Source organism: Podarcis pityusensis, assembly GCF_964106645.2.
Source record: "Podarcis pityusensis genome assembly, chromosome: 16".
Taxonomy (NCBI): domain Eukaryota; kingdom Metazoa; phylum Chordata; class Lepidosauria; order Squamata; family Lacertidae; genus Podarcis; species Podarcis pityusensis.
Window position 1 is genome coordinate 26,863,648 of NC_138041.1, and position 17,381 is coordinate 26,881,028.

Consider the following 17,381-nt stretch of genomic DNA (forward strand, 5'->3'; position numbering starts at 1 on the left):
CTATGGAACTCCCTCCCACAGGAGCAGAGATGACTTTAAAAGAGGATTGGACAAATTTATGGAGGAGGAGGAGGAGGGCTGTTGATGGCTATTCCCCATGATGCCTATGCTTCGTCCTTCCAGTGTTGAAGGTGGTAATAATAATAAATATAATAATAATAATAATAATAATAATAATAATAATAATACCCTGCCCTCCCCAGCCAAGACCGGGCTCAGGGCGGCTAACACCAGGTATAAAAACAATTGATTAAAATACAACTTAAAAATGAGATTAAAGTACAACATTAAAATGCAGCCTCGTTTCAGTAGAAACTCAAATCAAAAAACTTGGAAATGTCAAATCTTCACCAAGGCCAACTATCCAGACTGGTCCTACATGGGCCAGAAAAAAGCCAGGGAAGTCCCCAAATAGGCGTTCCATCACAGAAGGAGAAAGGAAAAAGGAAAGAGGGGGAGGGGATCAAGTTGATTCCAAGCCAAAGGTCAGATGGAACAACTCTGTCTTACAGGCCCTGCGGAAAGAAATCAGATCCTGCAGGGCCCTGGTCTCATGAGACAGAGCGTTCCACCAGTGTTGAAAAGGCCCTGGCTCTGGTTGAGGCCAGAACTCCAGCTGCTGGGAATTGCAGGGGGGGGAGCGAGCGCTGCTCTTGTGCCCACACCCTGCTTGTGAGCTTCCTCCCAATTGGGGGCATCTGGTTGGCCGCTGTGAGAACAGGAGTCCCCTTTGGCCTGATCCAGACTCTTCTCAAGTTCTGTTTTACTTTCTGTATTATTTGTGTCTCCACTAGAGAGAATATGACCTCAATGCATTACTCCCTTTTCCAGCAGTCTCTCTCCTTTCCGATGCAGCTGTGGGAGGGGACACATCTCACCAGCTACCTAGAATAAGAGATAGCTGCCCCCTCCAGAGGTGTCATTACATTGGCAGGAAACGACTGTGAGAGCCACAGCCTTTCGACAGGAAACTTAATTTTCACACAGATGTTCCGTTGTTGAGCTGCCCCCACAAAGAGAAAAGGCGTCCATCCCATTGATTCTCTTAGAGACTTTTGCCCATGTCTTTTGGGGCCTGGGCTAGCTTTCCCAACTTCCCCGCCATGGGGATCTGAGCCAGCCCCAGCAAAGCCGAGAGCCGAGACCCTCTTCCTGGCACCTGGGTGACTTGAGATCTGTGCCTGCTCGCTGTGATCCTGCAGATATGGACACTGGATTCCCCGGCACCGTCTTGCCCGGCTCTCACCATGCTAATTCGTGGGCATAAAGACTTCCTGGCAGATGTGGTCTACATTGTCTTGGAGCTACTCATCGCGGTACTGGCCATCTTGGGCAACGTCCTGGTCTGCTGGGCCGTCTGCCTGAACAGCAACCTCCAGAACGTCACCAACTACTTTGTGGTGTCTCTGGCGGTGGCCGACATCGCGGTGGGCGTCCTCGCCATCCCCTTTGCCATCACCATCAGCACCGGCTTCTGTGCCTACTTCTATGGCTGCCTCTTCATCGCCTGCTTCGTCCTGGTCCTGACCCAGAGCTCCATCTTCAGCCTCCTGGCCATCGCGATCGACCGGATTATCGCCATCCGGATGCCTCTCAGGTAAATGTGCAGTTGATGACAATGACAACAAGCTGTGCTTTATTTTCTAGGGGTAAAAGGTAAAGGATCCCTGGACAATTCAGTCCAGTCAAAGGCAACTGTGGGGTTGTGGGACTCATCCCGCTTTCAGGCCGAGGGAGCCGGTCGGTGTTTGTCCACAGACAGCTTTCCGGGTCATGTGGCCAGCAGGACTAAACCACTTCTGGTGCAACAGGACACCGTGACGGAAACCTGAACGCACGGAAATGCTGTTTACCTTCCCGCCGCAGTGGTACCTGTTTATCTACTTGCACTGGCATGCTTTCAAACTGCTAGGTTGGCAGGAGCTGGGACAGAGAAATGGGAGCTCACTCCATCACGCGGATTCGAACCGCCGACCTTCTGATCGGCAAGCCCAAGAGGCTCAGTGGTTTAGACCACAGCGCCACCCGCATCCCTTGTGATTCTAGGGGTACTCAATGGTACACAGTACTGGCACCTTTCCCCACCCCCAAATGTTAAAAGTACTTGCTGTAACAACTTCATCATGAATACTAGGAGTGCCAACTTCAATAAAATATGGGGGGGACAGGTAAGTCCCACCCTGCATATTGGATCACATGATGTGTCACATGCACACCATTTGAAAGGCAATGCCCATCAATTGGGGTGAGAAAGAACACTTGGCCCCTAGGAATTGGCTCCTAGGGTGAGTACCAGTACCATGTTTTTTCTTTGAAAAAAAGCACCGGTGACGACAGACAGGGCTCAAGGAGCACAGCTTCAGTGCAGAGCTTATTTCCCTTCTCCAGAACTAGCAGAAGCAGAATAAATTTGCTGCTGGAGAAGTCTGAAGTCTGTCACCAACTTTTCATCCGTTTTAAAAAGCCAGCGGGTGATGCTGGGATCTGCACGACCAAAATCCCAGCTGGAGTTTTTGCTCCCCGCCACCCTGTCTGTTTGAGAGAGAAGTCCGTGTTTCATAATTTCGGCTTTTCCCAACCCTCTTCACTTGCTCTGAGCACGAGTCCCCTGAGAGCAGCGGCAGTCAGTCAGGGGGGCTGTTTGTAATGGCACGAAGCAGCCCCCTCCAGCGTGGGATAACAGCTGGGCAGCCTCAGAAGTCCACTTCACAGAGACTTAGCCCGCTCTGGGTCTTCTATCCAAGTCTCTGAGTGCCTCGGGCTCAATCTCTTCCTCTCCCCCATTGTGATTTTTTTAATTTGCAGTGAAAAGCTCAAGTGGAGTTTCCTGCCCTCTGAGTTTGAAGAGCAGCAGCAGTGGCTGGAAATGGATATACAGTTCCTAAGGGCCAGGGAGGGGAAAGGGAAGGTGCAGCCCTTTGCTGTCTGTCTGTCTCTCAGCTGGGTTGACTCTCACTTCTCATCCAAACCACCTGGGCGGGAGAAACTTCTTCAGCTGCAGGTTCAGGAAATCGGCTGCCAAAGGCTCCATCCTCTCAATGGGTGTAGCCAGGATCTATGCTATTGGGGGGGGGGAAGGTGCAGGTGCGGTGATACTCACCTGTCACCATATTCTGTCCGGCTCTGTCTAGCAGATTTGGAATGAAATGTCTCGACAACAGTTGTTTGAAATGACTTTCTTTAGACCCCAAGTGCTCAGAAAAATCTGTCAAAATCTTCAGCCGTTTGAAAACTAGGAAGTTTTTTTTTTATAAAAAAAACCAACAACGCCAGGGAGCACCTTTTGTGCGATTAACGAGTATGCTTTGCAAAATTACAAAGAGCACACATTTTTCCATTTTTTTTTTTTTTTAATCTAAACTCAAAACAAGTTTTCCTGGATTTGCTGGAAACCTTTTCAGCACTTCCTTCTCCTCAAGTTCCTCCTTTTCTTTACCCCAAGGCAGCCCTGTTTAGGGAAGCTTTTAATGTTTGATGCACTACTGTATTTCAATATTTTGTTGGAAGCCGCCCAGAGTGGCTGGGGAAACCCAGCCAGAGGGGCGGGGTATAAATAATATATTATTATTATTATTATTATTATTATTATTATTATTATTACTATTATTATTATTCTGTTGAGACGCTGCCCTCTCATTGTCGACTTTAGCCAAGTCTTCATTCTCCACAAGATATGATCTACAGTAGACGTAGCGCAAGGCTGAGCAAGAGAGATGACCAGTTAGACCCACTGCTGTAGTATCCTAAATTCTGATGTTCTGCAAAGAATGTCTCACACATTTCCACGAAAGATAAAATGATATGCTACATTGTGTAGGTACAACAAATGCAAGCACTGACCTTTTCTAGGGAAATGCTCACTTGGTAGGGAGATTGTGGTATCTCAGCAAACATTTCAATTTCAAATATTCTGATTATTTCTACTTTTAGTTAAGTATCTTTATTTCCTTGCCCCCCCTTGGCTGTGCCCATGATCCTATCTGCAACTGACTAGGCAGAGGAAAAACTGATCTGCTATGTTTCAACCTGCAGTTTTGTTTATAGCTCCTACACAGAGTCTAGGACTTGCCGATCAGAAGGTCGGCGGTTCGAATCCCCGCGACGGGGTGAGCTCCCGTTGCTCGGTCCCTGCTCCTGCCCACCTAGCAGTTCAAAAGCACATCAAAGTGCAAGTAGATAAATAGGTACCACTCCTGCAGGAAGGTAAACGGCATTTCCGTGCACTGCTCTGATTCGCCAGATGTTGGCCACATGACCCGGAAGCTGTACGCCGGCTCCCTCGGCCAATAAAGCGAGATGAGTGCCACAACCCCAGAGTCAGACACGACTGGACCTAATGGACAGGAGTCCCTTTATCTTTACCTTAAAACCCCAACAAATGTAACAGGGGTAAGAGAGGAATTGGGGGTGAGGATGGGGGCTCCGTGCTCAGAAAGTGGATGTTCCCATTGCACACATATGTGTGCATTGATTCTTTCACCTTGTTCACGTGCCCATGCCTTGCCTTTGCAGGTGGGAAAAAAGCAGTCCTCTTTGCAGGGTCGTTGTGTAGGGAGGTGAAATCTCCACCCCCTAAAATTTATACACCATTTGATTGCGGGGAAACCTCAAAGCGGTTTACGAAAGATAGAACAATGACATCAAGACGGAATCACGACCCCGCTTTAAAACGCACAAAAGTGGAAATGCTAAAACAGATGAAAATGGCCTCAGCTTTATGAGCATCTGCTTAGGTTTGTCTGAACAGGGATGTTTTTAGCAGGAGCCAGCAAGAGTACAGTGAAGGCACCTTAAAGGTAAAGGTACCCCTGACCGTTAGGTCCAGTTGTGGACGACTTTGGGGTTGTGGCGCTCATCTCTCTCTCTATATATATATTAAATTATTAGATTTTCCACAATTATAACAAAAACCACAAAGCAGAATGACACACAAAAACAGACAAAGAAAGAAAAAGAAAAATACATCAATAAACGAAAGAAGAAAAAAGGAACAATAAACAGATAAACAATAACAAACTTAATTCTTTACAAATCCAACCTTTTAAACATCTTGGTTGACTTCCTCTAGTCCCTCCCTTCTGAGTTTCCTTGTAGTTAAAAGTAACAGCTTTCCAATATCATTATTAAACTAAAACAATTTCCAGTTATAGTCCATCTTATTCACTCATCTCGCTCTATAGGCCGAGGGAGCCAGTGTTTGTCCGCAGACAGCTTCTGGGTCATGTGGCCAGCATACTAAGCCGCTTCTGGCGAAACCAGAGCAGCGCACGGAAGCGGAAAGGCCCCTTACTGATCTCAATAGGCAGGGTGTTCCAAAGTGCAGGTGGTGCCACACTAGGTATTATGTGCCAATTCACAACCACAGCCTGTTATTTTGGGCCTTCAGAATGCTAATAATAATAGCTTCCCTCCCCTGCTGGGGCTTTAACTTGCCCTGGGAGAGAAGTCATCAGTGCAGAGAGAAAGAAGGAAATCAAGGAAGAGGGATGAGGATGATGACCGATGTTTTATTGGCTGTTTGTGAAAGGAATTTGGCCTGCAGAAGGGGCAGGGAAGGAGATGCAGGCCAGGCCTGTAACATCACAGAGACATCCTCTGTCTCCTCCCTTCCGTAGGCAAAGGATGGAGTGCATCTTGGTTGAAGCCCTGGTGGCTGCTGGAGAGCCTCCTTGGGAAATATAGCCAAATTGCCCTTTGCAAGCCCGTGCTTTGGGGCCGAAACAGTGACTCATACATTTATAAATAACAACTACAGCAATGGCGGTCCCAGGGCAGGGAAGTCTCTGCAGCGCCCCTCAAACGTGACCTGTTGGTTTTTGGCACACCACAGGTTTTGCTTCAGAGCCTCCCCACTGTGGCTTCTGCACTGGCTTGTGTGGCTCTAGGCAAATCAATTCAAAAGGCTCCTGCCCCCTCTCTCACACAAGCATCCTTCCTTGGGGTCATAGGCTGGGCTGCGGCGATGTCACGGAATGTTCATAAGTAGTCCAACTGCTGAGTTGAAGGGAGCTGTCTGTAGCAGGCGGGACTAACACCCTGTTCAGGGGCCTGGTCTGATTCCTTGCCCCACAGCCAAGAAGTCCCTCCCACTCCGCACAGCCCCATTGATTTTGGGGGTGCAGCAAAACCAAAACAAATTAAACACAGTTGTGGGATGGGCTGAGCCTAGCACTCTATTGGTGGATGCAAATTGCCCATACCTGGTCACCAGGTGGTCAATTGATAAGCAGAGCTGGGACAGCAAACTCCTTGCTCTGGAGGAATCAGCCAAGGAGGGGGTGCTGTCTGCCTGTGGGTGGGTGCATATCAGAGTGGGCCAAAACAAAGAGCTCAGGCACCCCATGAAGCCTAGCTGTATGATGCAGGGGCTGATGGGATTTGTAGTCCAAAATAGCCAGGCAAGCCCAAAGCATCTGGAGGAAAGTAGGTGGAGGAATTTAGACTTTCCTTACAAAATATTTTCCTTCCTTTAGGGATGTTTCAGATGAGGAGGAGGAGGAAGAGGAGGGTTGGGTTGAGTGGACTTTGGATGCTCTCGGTAAACTGAGGGGCTCTGATGCCGTCACCTGTGTTTAAACTAAGAGGCAGGTCGATCCTGATAAATATTGGCAAATATTAGCTTGGATTGTGTCCCTCCTCTCCGGGTGCTCTCTTTCTCCTCCTCTTACCAAGTTATATAACTAATGCTATTAATTAAATAAACATTGTTCCTTAATGGATGGATTAAGTGCTGGCAGCTCTTGGCTGGATCTGAATCGGAAGTCGCAGAGGACAAAGTCAAATGATTGGTTTTCAGCTCTACATTCCCCACCACCACCACAAAAGGCATAAAGTGCTAATGGGATGTGGTCCCTTTACCCCACTTGTCCTCACCTGATATCAAAGAGTTAAAAAAAACTATGTGGCTTTTTGTCAACGTCTGAAGGCAGCCCGGTTTTGGGAAGCTTTTAATGTTTGATATTATTATTATTTCTTATACCCCAATCATCTGACCGGGTTGCCCCAGTAACTCTTGGCAGCTTCCAACAAAAATACACACACAGAGAAAAAAGCACATCAAACATTAAAAGCTTCCCAAAACTGGGCTGCCTTCAGATGTTTACAAAAAGTCACATAGTTTTTTAACTCTTTGACATTTGACAGGAGGAGGTTCCACAGGGTGGATGCAACTACCCAGAAGGTTTCCTGCCTGGTTCCCTATAACATACCCTCCAACATTTCTCTGGTGGAAATAGGGCCGTCCCATTCCATAATGAGAATTTTACTGTTTATACCCCACACATCTTACTGGGTTGCCACTCTGGGCTGCTTCCAACATTTATAAAAACATAATCATTCAACATTAAAAAAAACCCCACTTCCTTATACAGGATTGCCTTCAGATGGCTCGGGGGTCGGATAACTCCATACCCTCCAACATTTCTCCAATGAAAATAAGGAAAAGTGGGACATTCCAGGATCAAATCAGAAACCAGGGCGGCTTCTCTAAATCAGAGATGTCCCTGGAAAATAGAGACACTTGGAGGATCTGCTGTAACCTCACTTCTCACAGTGAGGGAACCACCAGAAAGCCCTCAGAGATAGACCTCCGTGTCTGGGCTGAATAATGGGGGTGGAGATGCTCCTTCAGGTAAACAGGACTGAGGCTGTTTAGGGCTTTAAAGGTCAACACCAAGCATTTGAGTTGTCCTTGGAAATGTACTGAGAACCAATGTCGATCTTTTCGGACCAGTGTTACGTGGGTCATAGCCTATTTTGCAACTCGCAACATCACCAGATCCTACCGTTGACTTTCCTTGGCTCTTCTCCTTCCAGGTACAACGCTTTGGTGACGGGCTCACGGGCGAAAAGCATCATTGGCATCTGCTGGGTCTTGTCCTTCATCATTGGCCTGACTCCCATGCTGGGATGGCACAAGCCTGCCTTGGGCAACCAGGGTTCCTCTTCCTCTTCCTCTTCCTCTTCCTCCTCCTCCTCCTCCTCTGCTGGGGTGTGCACCAACGATTCCTCTTCCTCCTTCTCGTCCTCCCCCTCCACTACGACCCCTTCCGGCAACTGCAGCAGCGACATGTTGGCCTGCCTCTTTGAGTCTGTGGTCACCATGGAATACATGGTCTACTACAACTTTTTCGCCTGCGTCCTCACCCCGCTGCTCCTGATGTTCGGCATCTACCTGAAGATCTTCATGGCCGCCCGGCGGCAGCTCAAGCAGATGGAGAACAAGGCGACGCCCGGGGAACGTTCCCGCTCCATCTTGCAGAAGGAAGTCCACGCGGCCAAGTCGCTGGCCATCATCGTCGGGCTGTTTGCCTTCTGCTGGCTGCCCATGCACACCGTCAACTGCTACATCCTCTTCCGACGGGGCTGCGGACGCCCTCCGCTCTGGCTGATGTACCTCGCCATCATCCTCTCCCACGCCAACTCCGTGGTGAACCCTCTGATCTACGCCTACAGGATCCGGGAGTTCAGGCTGACTTTCCGCAAGATCATCGGGCAGCACATCCTGGGCAGAAAGCAACGCTTCAAGGGGACCACGGCCAGCCGGAGGTCCTCTGCTCACGCGGAGGAAGACGGCGAGAGTGCCGGCATGCAGATCACCAAGTACGCTCTGAACTTCTATGCCGGAGGGGACTTGGATGGCATCCACAGGGACGGGGATTGGGGGAAAACCAAAGTGGGCTTGGAACTGCACCAGAGCAAGAAGGCTTTGGTTGGGGAGGCAAATGGCCACACAGCCCATCCCTGCAAAAATGGGGATCTCTCCAAAGCCTGCATAGACATGGACCTGCTGAGCCAAGAGCTGCTGGCGATTCGGGACTCCTACGCCGCTGACCTGGAGACTTCGGCCGTAGAAGCCTCTGATGGGTCCTGAGGCCCCATCAGGATGCAACGCGGCTGGAATGAAATCTTCCCTCCCCCCAGTGGTCTGCTTTCCTCGCAGCAAGAAGGGAGGGAAAGAAGGAGAGAAGGGGAGGGCAAAGGTTTGGGTCCTTGCGATGGAAGGGGAGGGGTCCCTGACACAACTGACAGAAAGACCTGAAGTGGCCTGGGGAGAAGGCAGGAAATGGCCAGGGGGCTTTTTCCCAGCCAAAGGTCAAAGGTGAAGATGGGCGGGACACAGAGACACACTTCTTGTTGCCTTTAGAAGACTCTGCTGGGGGAGGGCCCGCGGCAACGTCCGATGTTGCTTGGGACATCTGTGGCTGCCTGTGGCCACAGCCCAGTTGTACCAGGAGAAAATAAAAGGGTCAATGGAAAGGTGCTTCATAGTGCCAAGGAGCTGTGATTCCTGCATTGCAGGGGGTTGGACTAGATGACCCCGGGGTGCCTTCCAACACTACAATTCTATGATTCTGTGAGGAGCAGAATGGGAAGTTTTTTGCTGGACACCCAGCTAGGGTGATACCAGGCTGGAGCTGGCGAGAGAGAGAGAGAGAGAGAGAGAGTGCAAGAGCGCATGGTTTGGAGGCATTAGAGACACGTCCATTTGTGTAAAATCTTGAATAGGAAGTTTTATGATGCGATTTTGATTTTCCTCTGGCTGCCATAAGTCTCCTTGGGGACAGGGCAGGGCAGTTGCCTACTTAGCCTCTTCCACCAAGCCGTCTCCTAGGTAGGGTCTGGCATGATGGAAATCAGTAGGTGACTGTGCTCCAGTTTGCTCCCAGGGCACGGGTGCCTTTGAGATGATTAGGGGGGTGAACTTGCTCAGCAAAGAGGTAGCTTCCCAAGGGACCACCTGCCTACAGCTGGCAAGGAGTGCCTGCACGGGTCACCCACAAAGCTGGCCCAGCACAGATCTACACACTGAGAGAGTCCCTGGGACTCAGCCCTAGAACCATCTGGATTTGAACTCAGTGCCTATATGAGTAACAACCCAGAGGGCTACTGCTTTTAAGGCCCAATGCCAGATTTCTCCCCAGAGTTGTGTCTGCTAGCCTGAAACATCTTGGCAACCTTTCCAAACAGCTCCCAGATGCAAAACTCGTCTCTCTCCGTGCCCCCTCCCCCCCACTTGTGGTCTGGCACCTAGCTGAAATCTGCCAGGCAAACCTGTTTTACAAGCGACTGCTGTTCTTCTCGGTGAAGGCGACAGCACCACGGACTGTTGAGCATCAGTCGAGCAGTTGTTGTTATGGCGGCCAAGCTCTGACATGACAAAATGGCAGCTTTGCATCGAGGAGGGCTGGCTGGGCTTGTCTTGGGGTTTTGTACCACAGAGTCAGAATGGGCCTCTCATTTCAACCAAAATGGTCACCCATTGAAGAAATGTGGAGGAGGACCTTCGGCAGGTAGGAGGAGGAGAAGGCAGAGATGGGAGAGGGCACTTGAGGGGGCAGGGTAGAGGCTTCTCCCTGTGACCACACAAGGAGGGCTATTCAGTCTGGTGCATCACCCATCCTTCTGAAACCGTCCATCTTCTAGTGTACACTGAATGTTTGCCCTTTGTTATCGTCATAGATCATGCTCTGTGCCCCCCGCCCCATTTTAATAAGCTTTTGTTTCTGTTTTCAAGCGGCGTAAAACTGATTTTTTAAAAAATAAAACTAAAACAAATGGTGACGTCTAAGTTTTGCAATTTCCATTAAAACCAGCTCCCCTTGAATGCATTCTCTTGTTCTGGTTTCTCATGGCTGTGCCTGGGAACAACTGAGGCCTGTGGATAGAGGGTGGTATACAAATTTAATTGACAACAACAACAACAACAGATTCATAGCCTCTGCCATGGGACTTTACAAACTTCCTCAGTGTGGCTTGCCAGGCTGCCTTTGAGATCTTAACCACTTCCTCCGGTGGGCTGGAGAAGGAGCTGGTGTCTTGCTTGCAGATCGGGCCCTAGCCCAGCATCCTGGCAGATAAATGGTGGGCCATTGAAACTTGGGCAGTGCCCTGCCTCCCATCTCCCCCCCCCCCCCCGTCTCACCATGCTGGAGAGCTCACATGGTCACAGCAACTGACCAGGCCCAAATCTGTCGCTTGTGATGTAAATAAACACACATCCAGCTAAAAATACCCCAGGGCTGATCTTAGGCAACTGAAAGCCAGTTTTCTGAAAGAGAGTTGGTTTGTTTTTGTGTGCCCGTGTGTTTGTTGTACAGGAGGTGGTTGTTTGGGGCTAGGTGGTGCCCATTCAGTATCTGTGATGATGGTGATGCCATCAGCTACACCACGAAGTGACCAGGTGAGGAATCGCACTGTCAGGGATAGACTCAGGCATAGGTCAGCAACAAAACAACAAATCAACCAAGGCCACTGAAGTTAAGGAAACAAAGCACAGCTCAGACCTAGTAGTCTCAGCAACACATTCTATGTCTTGCCCCAATGAAGCAGTTGTGAGGACTGAAGCTCCCCACCTTCCCAATATCCACTAGGACTCCTCTCCAGGGTCTTTCCCATTCAGTCTCAGGCTGTGTCTGCACACAAGCACCCTCTGTTCTTCCCTTTTTATTTATGCATGTGTTTTCAGAGACCAGTGGGGAGGGGAGATGGTTGCAGCAGGAGGGGGAGACTTCCTGGATTCTTCAGCGGCCTGCCTCATGTTCCCTCTCCTCTTCAGCCTCTGCTTCTGATTCCATTTCTGGAGTCCTCTCTGCCACAGCCTCTTCCTGCTCACTAAACCCTGTTGCCTTTTCAGCTTCCCACACCACCTTCTCCCAGTCTGCTCCTTCACTTTTTCCAGCCAGCTAGTACAAGATTTGCAGTAAACATCCTGGCCAGACAAGGAGCTGCCATCAGTCCCAAAAGAAGGAGATTGGCTTGGGCACAAGGGATGAGATGGTTGCCTTGCCGTATGGCTTGCTAGGTTGAGCTGCCTCTGGCAACTCCCTTCCCCTCAGAGGAGGGGATTATCCTCAGAGGCACCCTCAGCTCCCACCAGGCCTCAGCTGCCTGGGCCTCTCTGGCACTCTCTTCGTGAGGCTGTTTCTAATGCTTTTTTGTATGTTGCATGGGGAAAGACACCTTCACCACTTGGTTTTCTGCAGAGCAGGCCTGCCCAGCTGAAGAACACACCCAGAGCTGTGAGGCTTCTCCACTCACTCCAGAGTGCAGAAATCTCTGGGTCAGTCACCCATAGGACCACACGCAGCAGGAAGTGTGGGAAAATACCAGCAAAAGAACCTCGTCTGCTGACAGAAGACTCCTGCAAATAAGAGTCTCGTGGTGAGCTGCTGGAGGGCTCTGCCAAATACTGTCCCAAAATCAGGCTACAGGAGACCTTCAGTTCCTCAGCTGTCCATCATCCCCATCACTTGTGTTGCCCACCTGCCACGACCCTCACTGAGGGAGGGGAGGGGGAAATACCAGGGTGGTATTTTTGCAGTAACAGGCAGAAATCTTTGCTGTTTCCAGCCAATTTGTCCCATTCATCAGATTCTGGCCTCCTCCAACCAGCCAGCTGACACAGAGCATCCCTCCTAATTGGTTTGCACAAAGTTCACTGGGAAGTTAGAGCATGTTACTCAGTTGCTGAGTAAGGAGTCTCCTCATGAGTAAGCAATCCCTGAAACACACCCATCACCAGCTCAGGGTGTGGTCTCTGCCTCCTTGCCCTTGGTTTGTGTTCCCCTGCCTTGCTGTGTTATATTTTGCCTGAACTCCCTGCACTGACCGTGGACTTCTCACCTAACCTGGACCCATCCTAGACGGAGTCTCTGTGGTAAACAAAATCTGCCCTTTTCCCCATATGGGATATCCAAGAGCCCGTATAGAGTCCTTACGTGGGTTCCCTATCAGTAGGAGAAAATAACAGAGGCCAACCAGAGATTATTGAGAAGCAAAGCAGCTAGTAAGCCTGATCTTTATTAAAGCTGTTGCAACAGGGTGCTCCCCCATACGCAGGAGGACGGAGGAGGACCCACAACAAAGGTGTTCCTGCCCTTATACAGACATTTTAAATTCCCTGCCTTGGAGCTCAAGACCACCCCTCCATACATCATACATACAGTACATCACAGAAGGGGTGTAACCCAAGACCACCCCCCACAAACACCATACCTACATCACAGAAAAGGTGGTCTACAACAGAAATTTGAATGTTGTTGTTTTTCCTGTCTGCCAGGTTATCTGATAATGCCTTATCTGATTGCCTTTCCTGGTAGTCCGCCCATTCCTTTGAAATGGTGATTACTAAATTCCTGTAACTAGGAAGGTTTTTTTCACCTCCTCCCTCCTTGCAGAGAAACATTTGGTCAGCTTGGGAGTCAAAATGGTTTCTGGACGGTCTTCCTGTGCTGATCTATGTACGTGCTTGGTTGGTACATTTATGAACATTTATTATATATATATGACCTTAAATTTTATTATTACATCTCCCTGTTGGACCTTGGATTTATTCGGGCTGCGCTCCACTAGAAACCCTCTTGCTAAGGGTTTGTCTTGCCAAAGGGCAAGTGTCTTGCTAAGGAACTCCTGTCTCTTGAAATTGGGACCCTTGTTCCTGAGGTCACCCACCTTAGCAGGACAGGTATCCTGAAATGGAAGTATGGAGGTTGTTACCCTTTACATTATTAGAAGGAAGAGGCACCTGGCCACACAACTGCAAGGCCCAAGGCTCCTGAACCTGCACTTCTTTGGCCTGAATTGGGAGAAGACACATCATTTAAAGCCAGAATCTCAGACCCTCCAAGTGTCCCTATTTTCCAGGGACATCCCCGATTTAGATAAACTGTCCTGGTTTCTGATTTGATCCCAGAAAGTCCCACTTTTCCTTAGGATGTCCCTATTTTCATTGGAGAAATGTTGGAGCTGTCTGAAGACAATCCTGCATAAGGAAGGTTTTTTTTAATGTTTAATGATTTGTTATGTTTTTATATATGTTGGAAGCTGCTCAGAGTGACTGGGGCAACCCAGTAAGATGTGTGAGGTACAGTGGTACCTTGTGTTACATATGCTTCAGGTTACAGACTCCGCTAACCCAGAAATAGTACCTCAGGTTAAGAACTTTGCTTCAGGATGAGAACAGAAATCGTGTGGCGGTGGTGGGAAGCCCCATTAGCTAAAGTGGTACCTCAGGTTAAGAACAGTTTCAGGTTAAGAACGGACCTCCGGAACGAATTAAGTTCTTAACCAGAGGTAAAGGTAAAGGGACCCCTGACTATTAGGTCCAGTTGTGACAGACTGGGGTTGTGGCACTCATCTTGCTTTATTGGCCGAAGGAGCCGGCGTACAGTTTCTGGGTCATGTGGCTAGCATGACTAAGCCGCTTGTGGAGAACCACAGCAGCACACGGAAACACCATTTACCTTCCTTCTGGAGCGGTACCTATTTATCTACTTGTACTTTGATGTGCTTTCGAACTGATAGGTTAGCAGGAGCAGGGACCAAACAATGGGAGTTCACCCCGTCGCGGGGATTTGAACCGCCAACCTTCTGATCGGCAAGTCCTAGGCTCTGTGGTTTAACCCACAGCGCCACCCGCGTCCCAAAGGTACCACTGTATAAATAGTAAAATTATCATGGAATGGAACGTCCTGTTTTCATCAGAGAAATGTTGTAGGGTATGGAATCTCTAGGCTGAATCTGGGATCCTTCGTCATCCCTCCATTGTCCAGCCGAGTGTGAAGCTAGGAAACCTTCTGCGATACTGGATGTTTTTGTTCTGAAACATCAAAGAGGAGGCAGCACTGGGGAAACAATGGACCACCTGAAGCCCAAGGGCTGCCCCCACCCATTCCCTCCTCAGGGGAACAATGCCTGGCAAGAAGAAAGGCCACTCAGCAATTCCACTGCAAGGACACTAGCCCTCACCTGCCTGGGAAATCCAAGCAGAGTCAGTCCGGCAGGTCATTTGGAGGAAGTGAGAGAAGCAATTCTGGCAGGAGAGAGAGAGCAAGGCTGACCATTTTTCTTCTTCGCCGGCTTCTTCCTTGGAAAGGAAGCTTCTTTTGGAGGATGCTATGCAGGGGGATCCTCTCTAAAATAAGCTAGTGGAAAGCCAAGAGGGCAGCGAGGTCATTAAGCTATTCGGGGGAATTATATATATATATAACAAACTGTGATGTGGGTGGCAGCTGTTAAGTGTCCACTGCAGGAATGGTGCCTCTTGAACCCACATCCTGTTATTGAAGGAGAAGAGGAAGCCCCAGCCAATGGCACTGAAGGGGGCAGGAGGATGCTGCAAGCCGTTCCAGGCTCAAAGGGCTTCCATGTTGCATCCCCTTGAGCAATGCCATGCTGGAATAATAATAATAATAATAATAATAATTTATTTGTACCCCACCCATCTGGCTGGGTCTCCCCAGCCACTCTGGGCGGCTTCCAACAAAGATTAAAAATACATTAAAATGTCACACATTAAAAACTTCCCTAAACAGGACTGCCTTCAGATGTCTTCTAAATGTCAGGTACAGTGGTACCTCTGGTTAAGAACTTAATTCGTTCCAGAGGTCCATTCTTAACCTGAAACTGTTCTTAACCTGAAGCACCACTTTAGCTAATGGGGCCTCCTGCTGCCGCTGCACCGCCGGAGCATGATTTCTGTTCTCGTCCTGAAGCAAAGTTCTATTTCTGAGGTACTATTTCTGGGTTAGCGGAGTCTGTAACCTGAAGCATATGTAACCTGAAGTGTCTGTAACCCGAGGTACCACTGTAGTTGTTTATCTCTTTGACATCTGATGGGAGGGCATTCCACAGGGCGGGTGCCACTACTGAGAAGGCCCTCTGTCTGATTCCCTGTAGCTTTGCTTCTCACAGTGAGGGAACCGCCGGAAGGCCCTCAGCGCTGGACCTCAGTGTCCAGGCAGAATGATGGGGGTGGAGACGCTCCTTCAAGTATACTGGGCCAAGGAATGTGCCCCTGTTGATTGGTACAGTCCATAGGCACATAACTGCACTTGTGGACTGTTACTCTGTTATTACTGTTATTTTTATTTATTAGATTTATATACAGTGGTTCCTCAGGTTAAGTACTTAATTCGTTCCGGAGGTCCGTATTTAACCTGAAACTGTTCTTAACATGAAGCACCACTTTAGCTAATGGGGCCTCCTGCTGCTGCCACGCCGCCGGATCCCAATTTCTGTTCTTATCCTGAAGCAAAGTTCTTAACCTGAAGCACTATTTCTGGGTTAGCAGAGTGTGTAACCTGAAGCGTATGTAACCTGAAGCATATGTAACCCGAGGTACCACTGTACTGCCCTTTGTCACAAGATCTCAGGGCAGTTCACGAGATAAAAACACAAGGCAAAAGCACAAATGAATAGCTAAGACAGAAACAACAAGACAATAACACTCCCCCATTCCCACAAACATATTTAAAAGGCCATAGGATACTAATCAGCCAAAGGCCTGGTTGAAGAGGAATGTTTTCGCCTGGCGCCTAAAGAAAGATAATGAAGGTGTCAGATGAACCTCCCTGGGAAAGAGCATTCCAAAAACAGGGAGCCACCACAGAAAAGGCCTGTTCTTGGGTCGCCACCCTCTGGCCCTCAAGTGGAGGAGGCACACAAAGAAGGGCATCAGATGATGAATGCAGAGTCCGGGTTGGTTTATATGGGGAGAGGCGGTCCTTGAGGTATTTGTGTGCACTGATTGAATGTCATGTGTGAGCATTCTTTCTGCCAAGGACAGTTCTGAGCCCCAGAGCCCATCACAAGTCCAGGCCACTCTTGCTAACCCCTCCTGCTTTCCAGCCTCTGAGCTATGTTCAATTCTGGCCGCAGAGACATTCCTGCACCTGAAGCAAATAGTCAAATTGCCACCTGCTCATAAACAAATAAAAAGGATGCCTCGTTGAAGGCAGGGAAATCACAACTTTGTCAATTCTGTCACCCAAGCCGACTGCTTTGCCTCATTTCCTAACCCAGGGTTGATGGCCCTTGGCTAGGCGGAAGTTTCACTGCCAAGTTGCATGTGGCAAGGGTGGTACCTGGGGAGAGAGAGAGAGACGCAAATCTGATAGCTTAAATTTCAGAGTCTGATGGGTATGGCTGGTTCTTCATATTTCCATATATTGCAGTTGGAACTTTGTTCATCTGTCTCTGGCAACAGACCAGTTCAATAGGCTCCTTTGTTATGGAGAACAATATCAAAGGACTCTTTAGTGATTGTTTCTGGTTCTTTGGGGGGGGGGGTGTCCATGTTTATAGCCAGCAAAATGTTTGATTAAAAGTGTGAAAAGTTGGTGGGCTGTCATCCCCTTTGTTTTCTGTTGTTCCCATTTTACAGGTGAGGCTGACCGAGAGTAATTTGCCCAGGCTCCCGAGTAATTCCATCACTGAGTCTGGATTTGAACACAGCTCTCACACAGGGCAGAAGGAGCTGCCTCATACCAGGCCAGACTCTCTGTCTATTCTAACTGGCTGGGGCTTTCCAGGAACTCTGGCAGAAATCATTCCCATGACCTATCCGGTCCTTTTAAGTAGAGAGGCAGTCTTCTGGATGC

At 49.0% G+C, this 17,381-nt stretch overlaps 1 protein-coding gene across 3 annotated transcripts in view; it reads left to right on the forward strand.

The window, feature by feature from the left end:
- ADORA2A (adenosine A2a receptor) overlaps nucleotides 1-10,558 on the forward strand; it is a 28,335-nt gene extending 17,777 nt beyond the window's left edge. Inside the window, exons 2-3 of one of the 3 annotated variants that reach the window (XM_080986371.1) lie at nucleotides 832-1,597; nucleotides 7,816-10,558. In XM_080986371.1, coding sequence (XP_080842497.1) covers nucleotides 1,248-1,597; nucleotides 7,816-8,872 — 1,407 coding nt within the window. In that variant the 5' untranslated portion in view covers nucleotides 832-1,247 and the 3' untranslated portion in view covers nucleotides 8,873-10,558. Of the gene's footprint in view, nucleotides 1-794; nucleotides 1,598-7,815 lie in introns of all 3 variants that reach the window. The other 2 variants (XM_080986372.1, XM_080986373.1) reach the window with 2 other exon arrangements.
- Nucleotides 10,559-17,381: the final 6,823 nt, after the last annotated feature.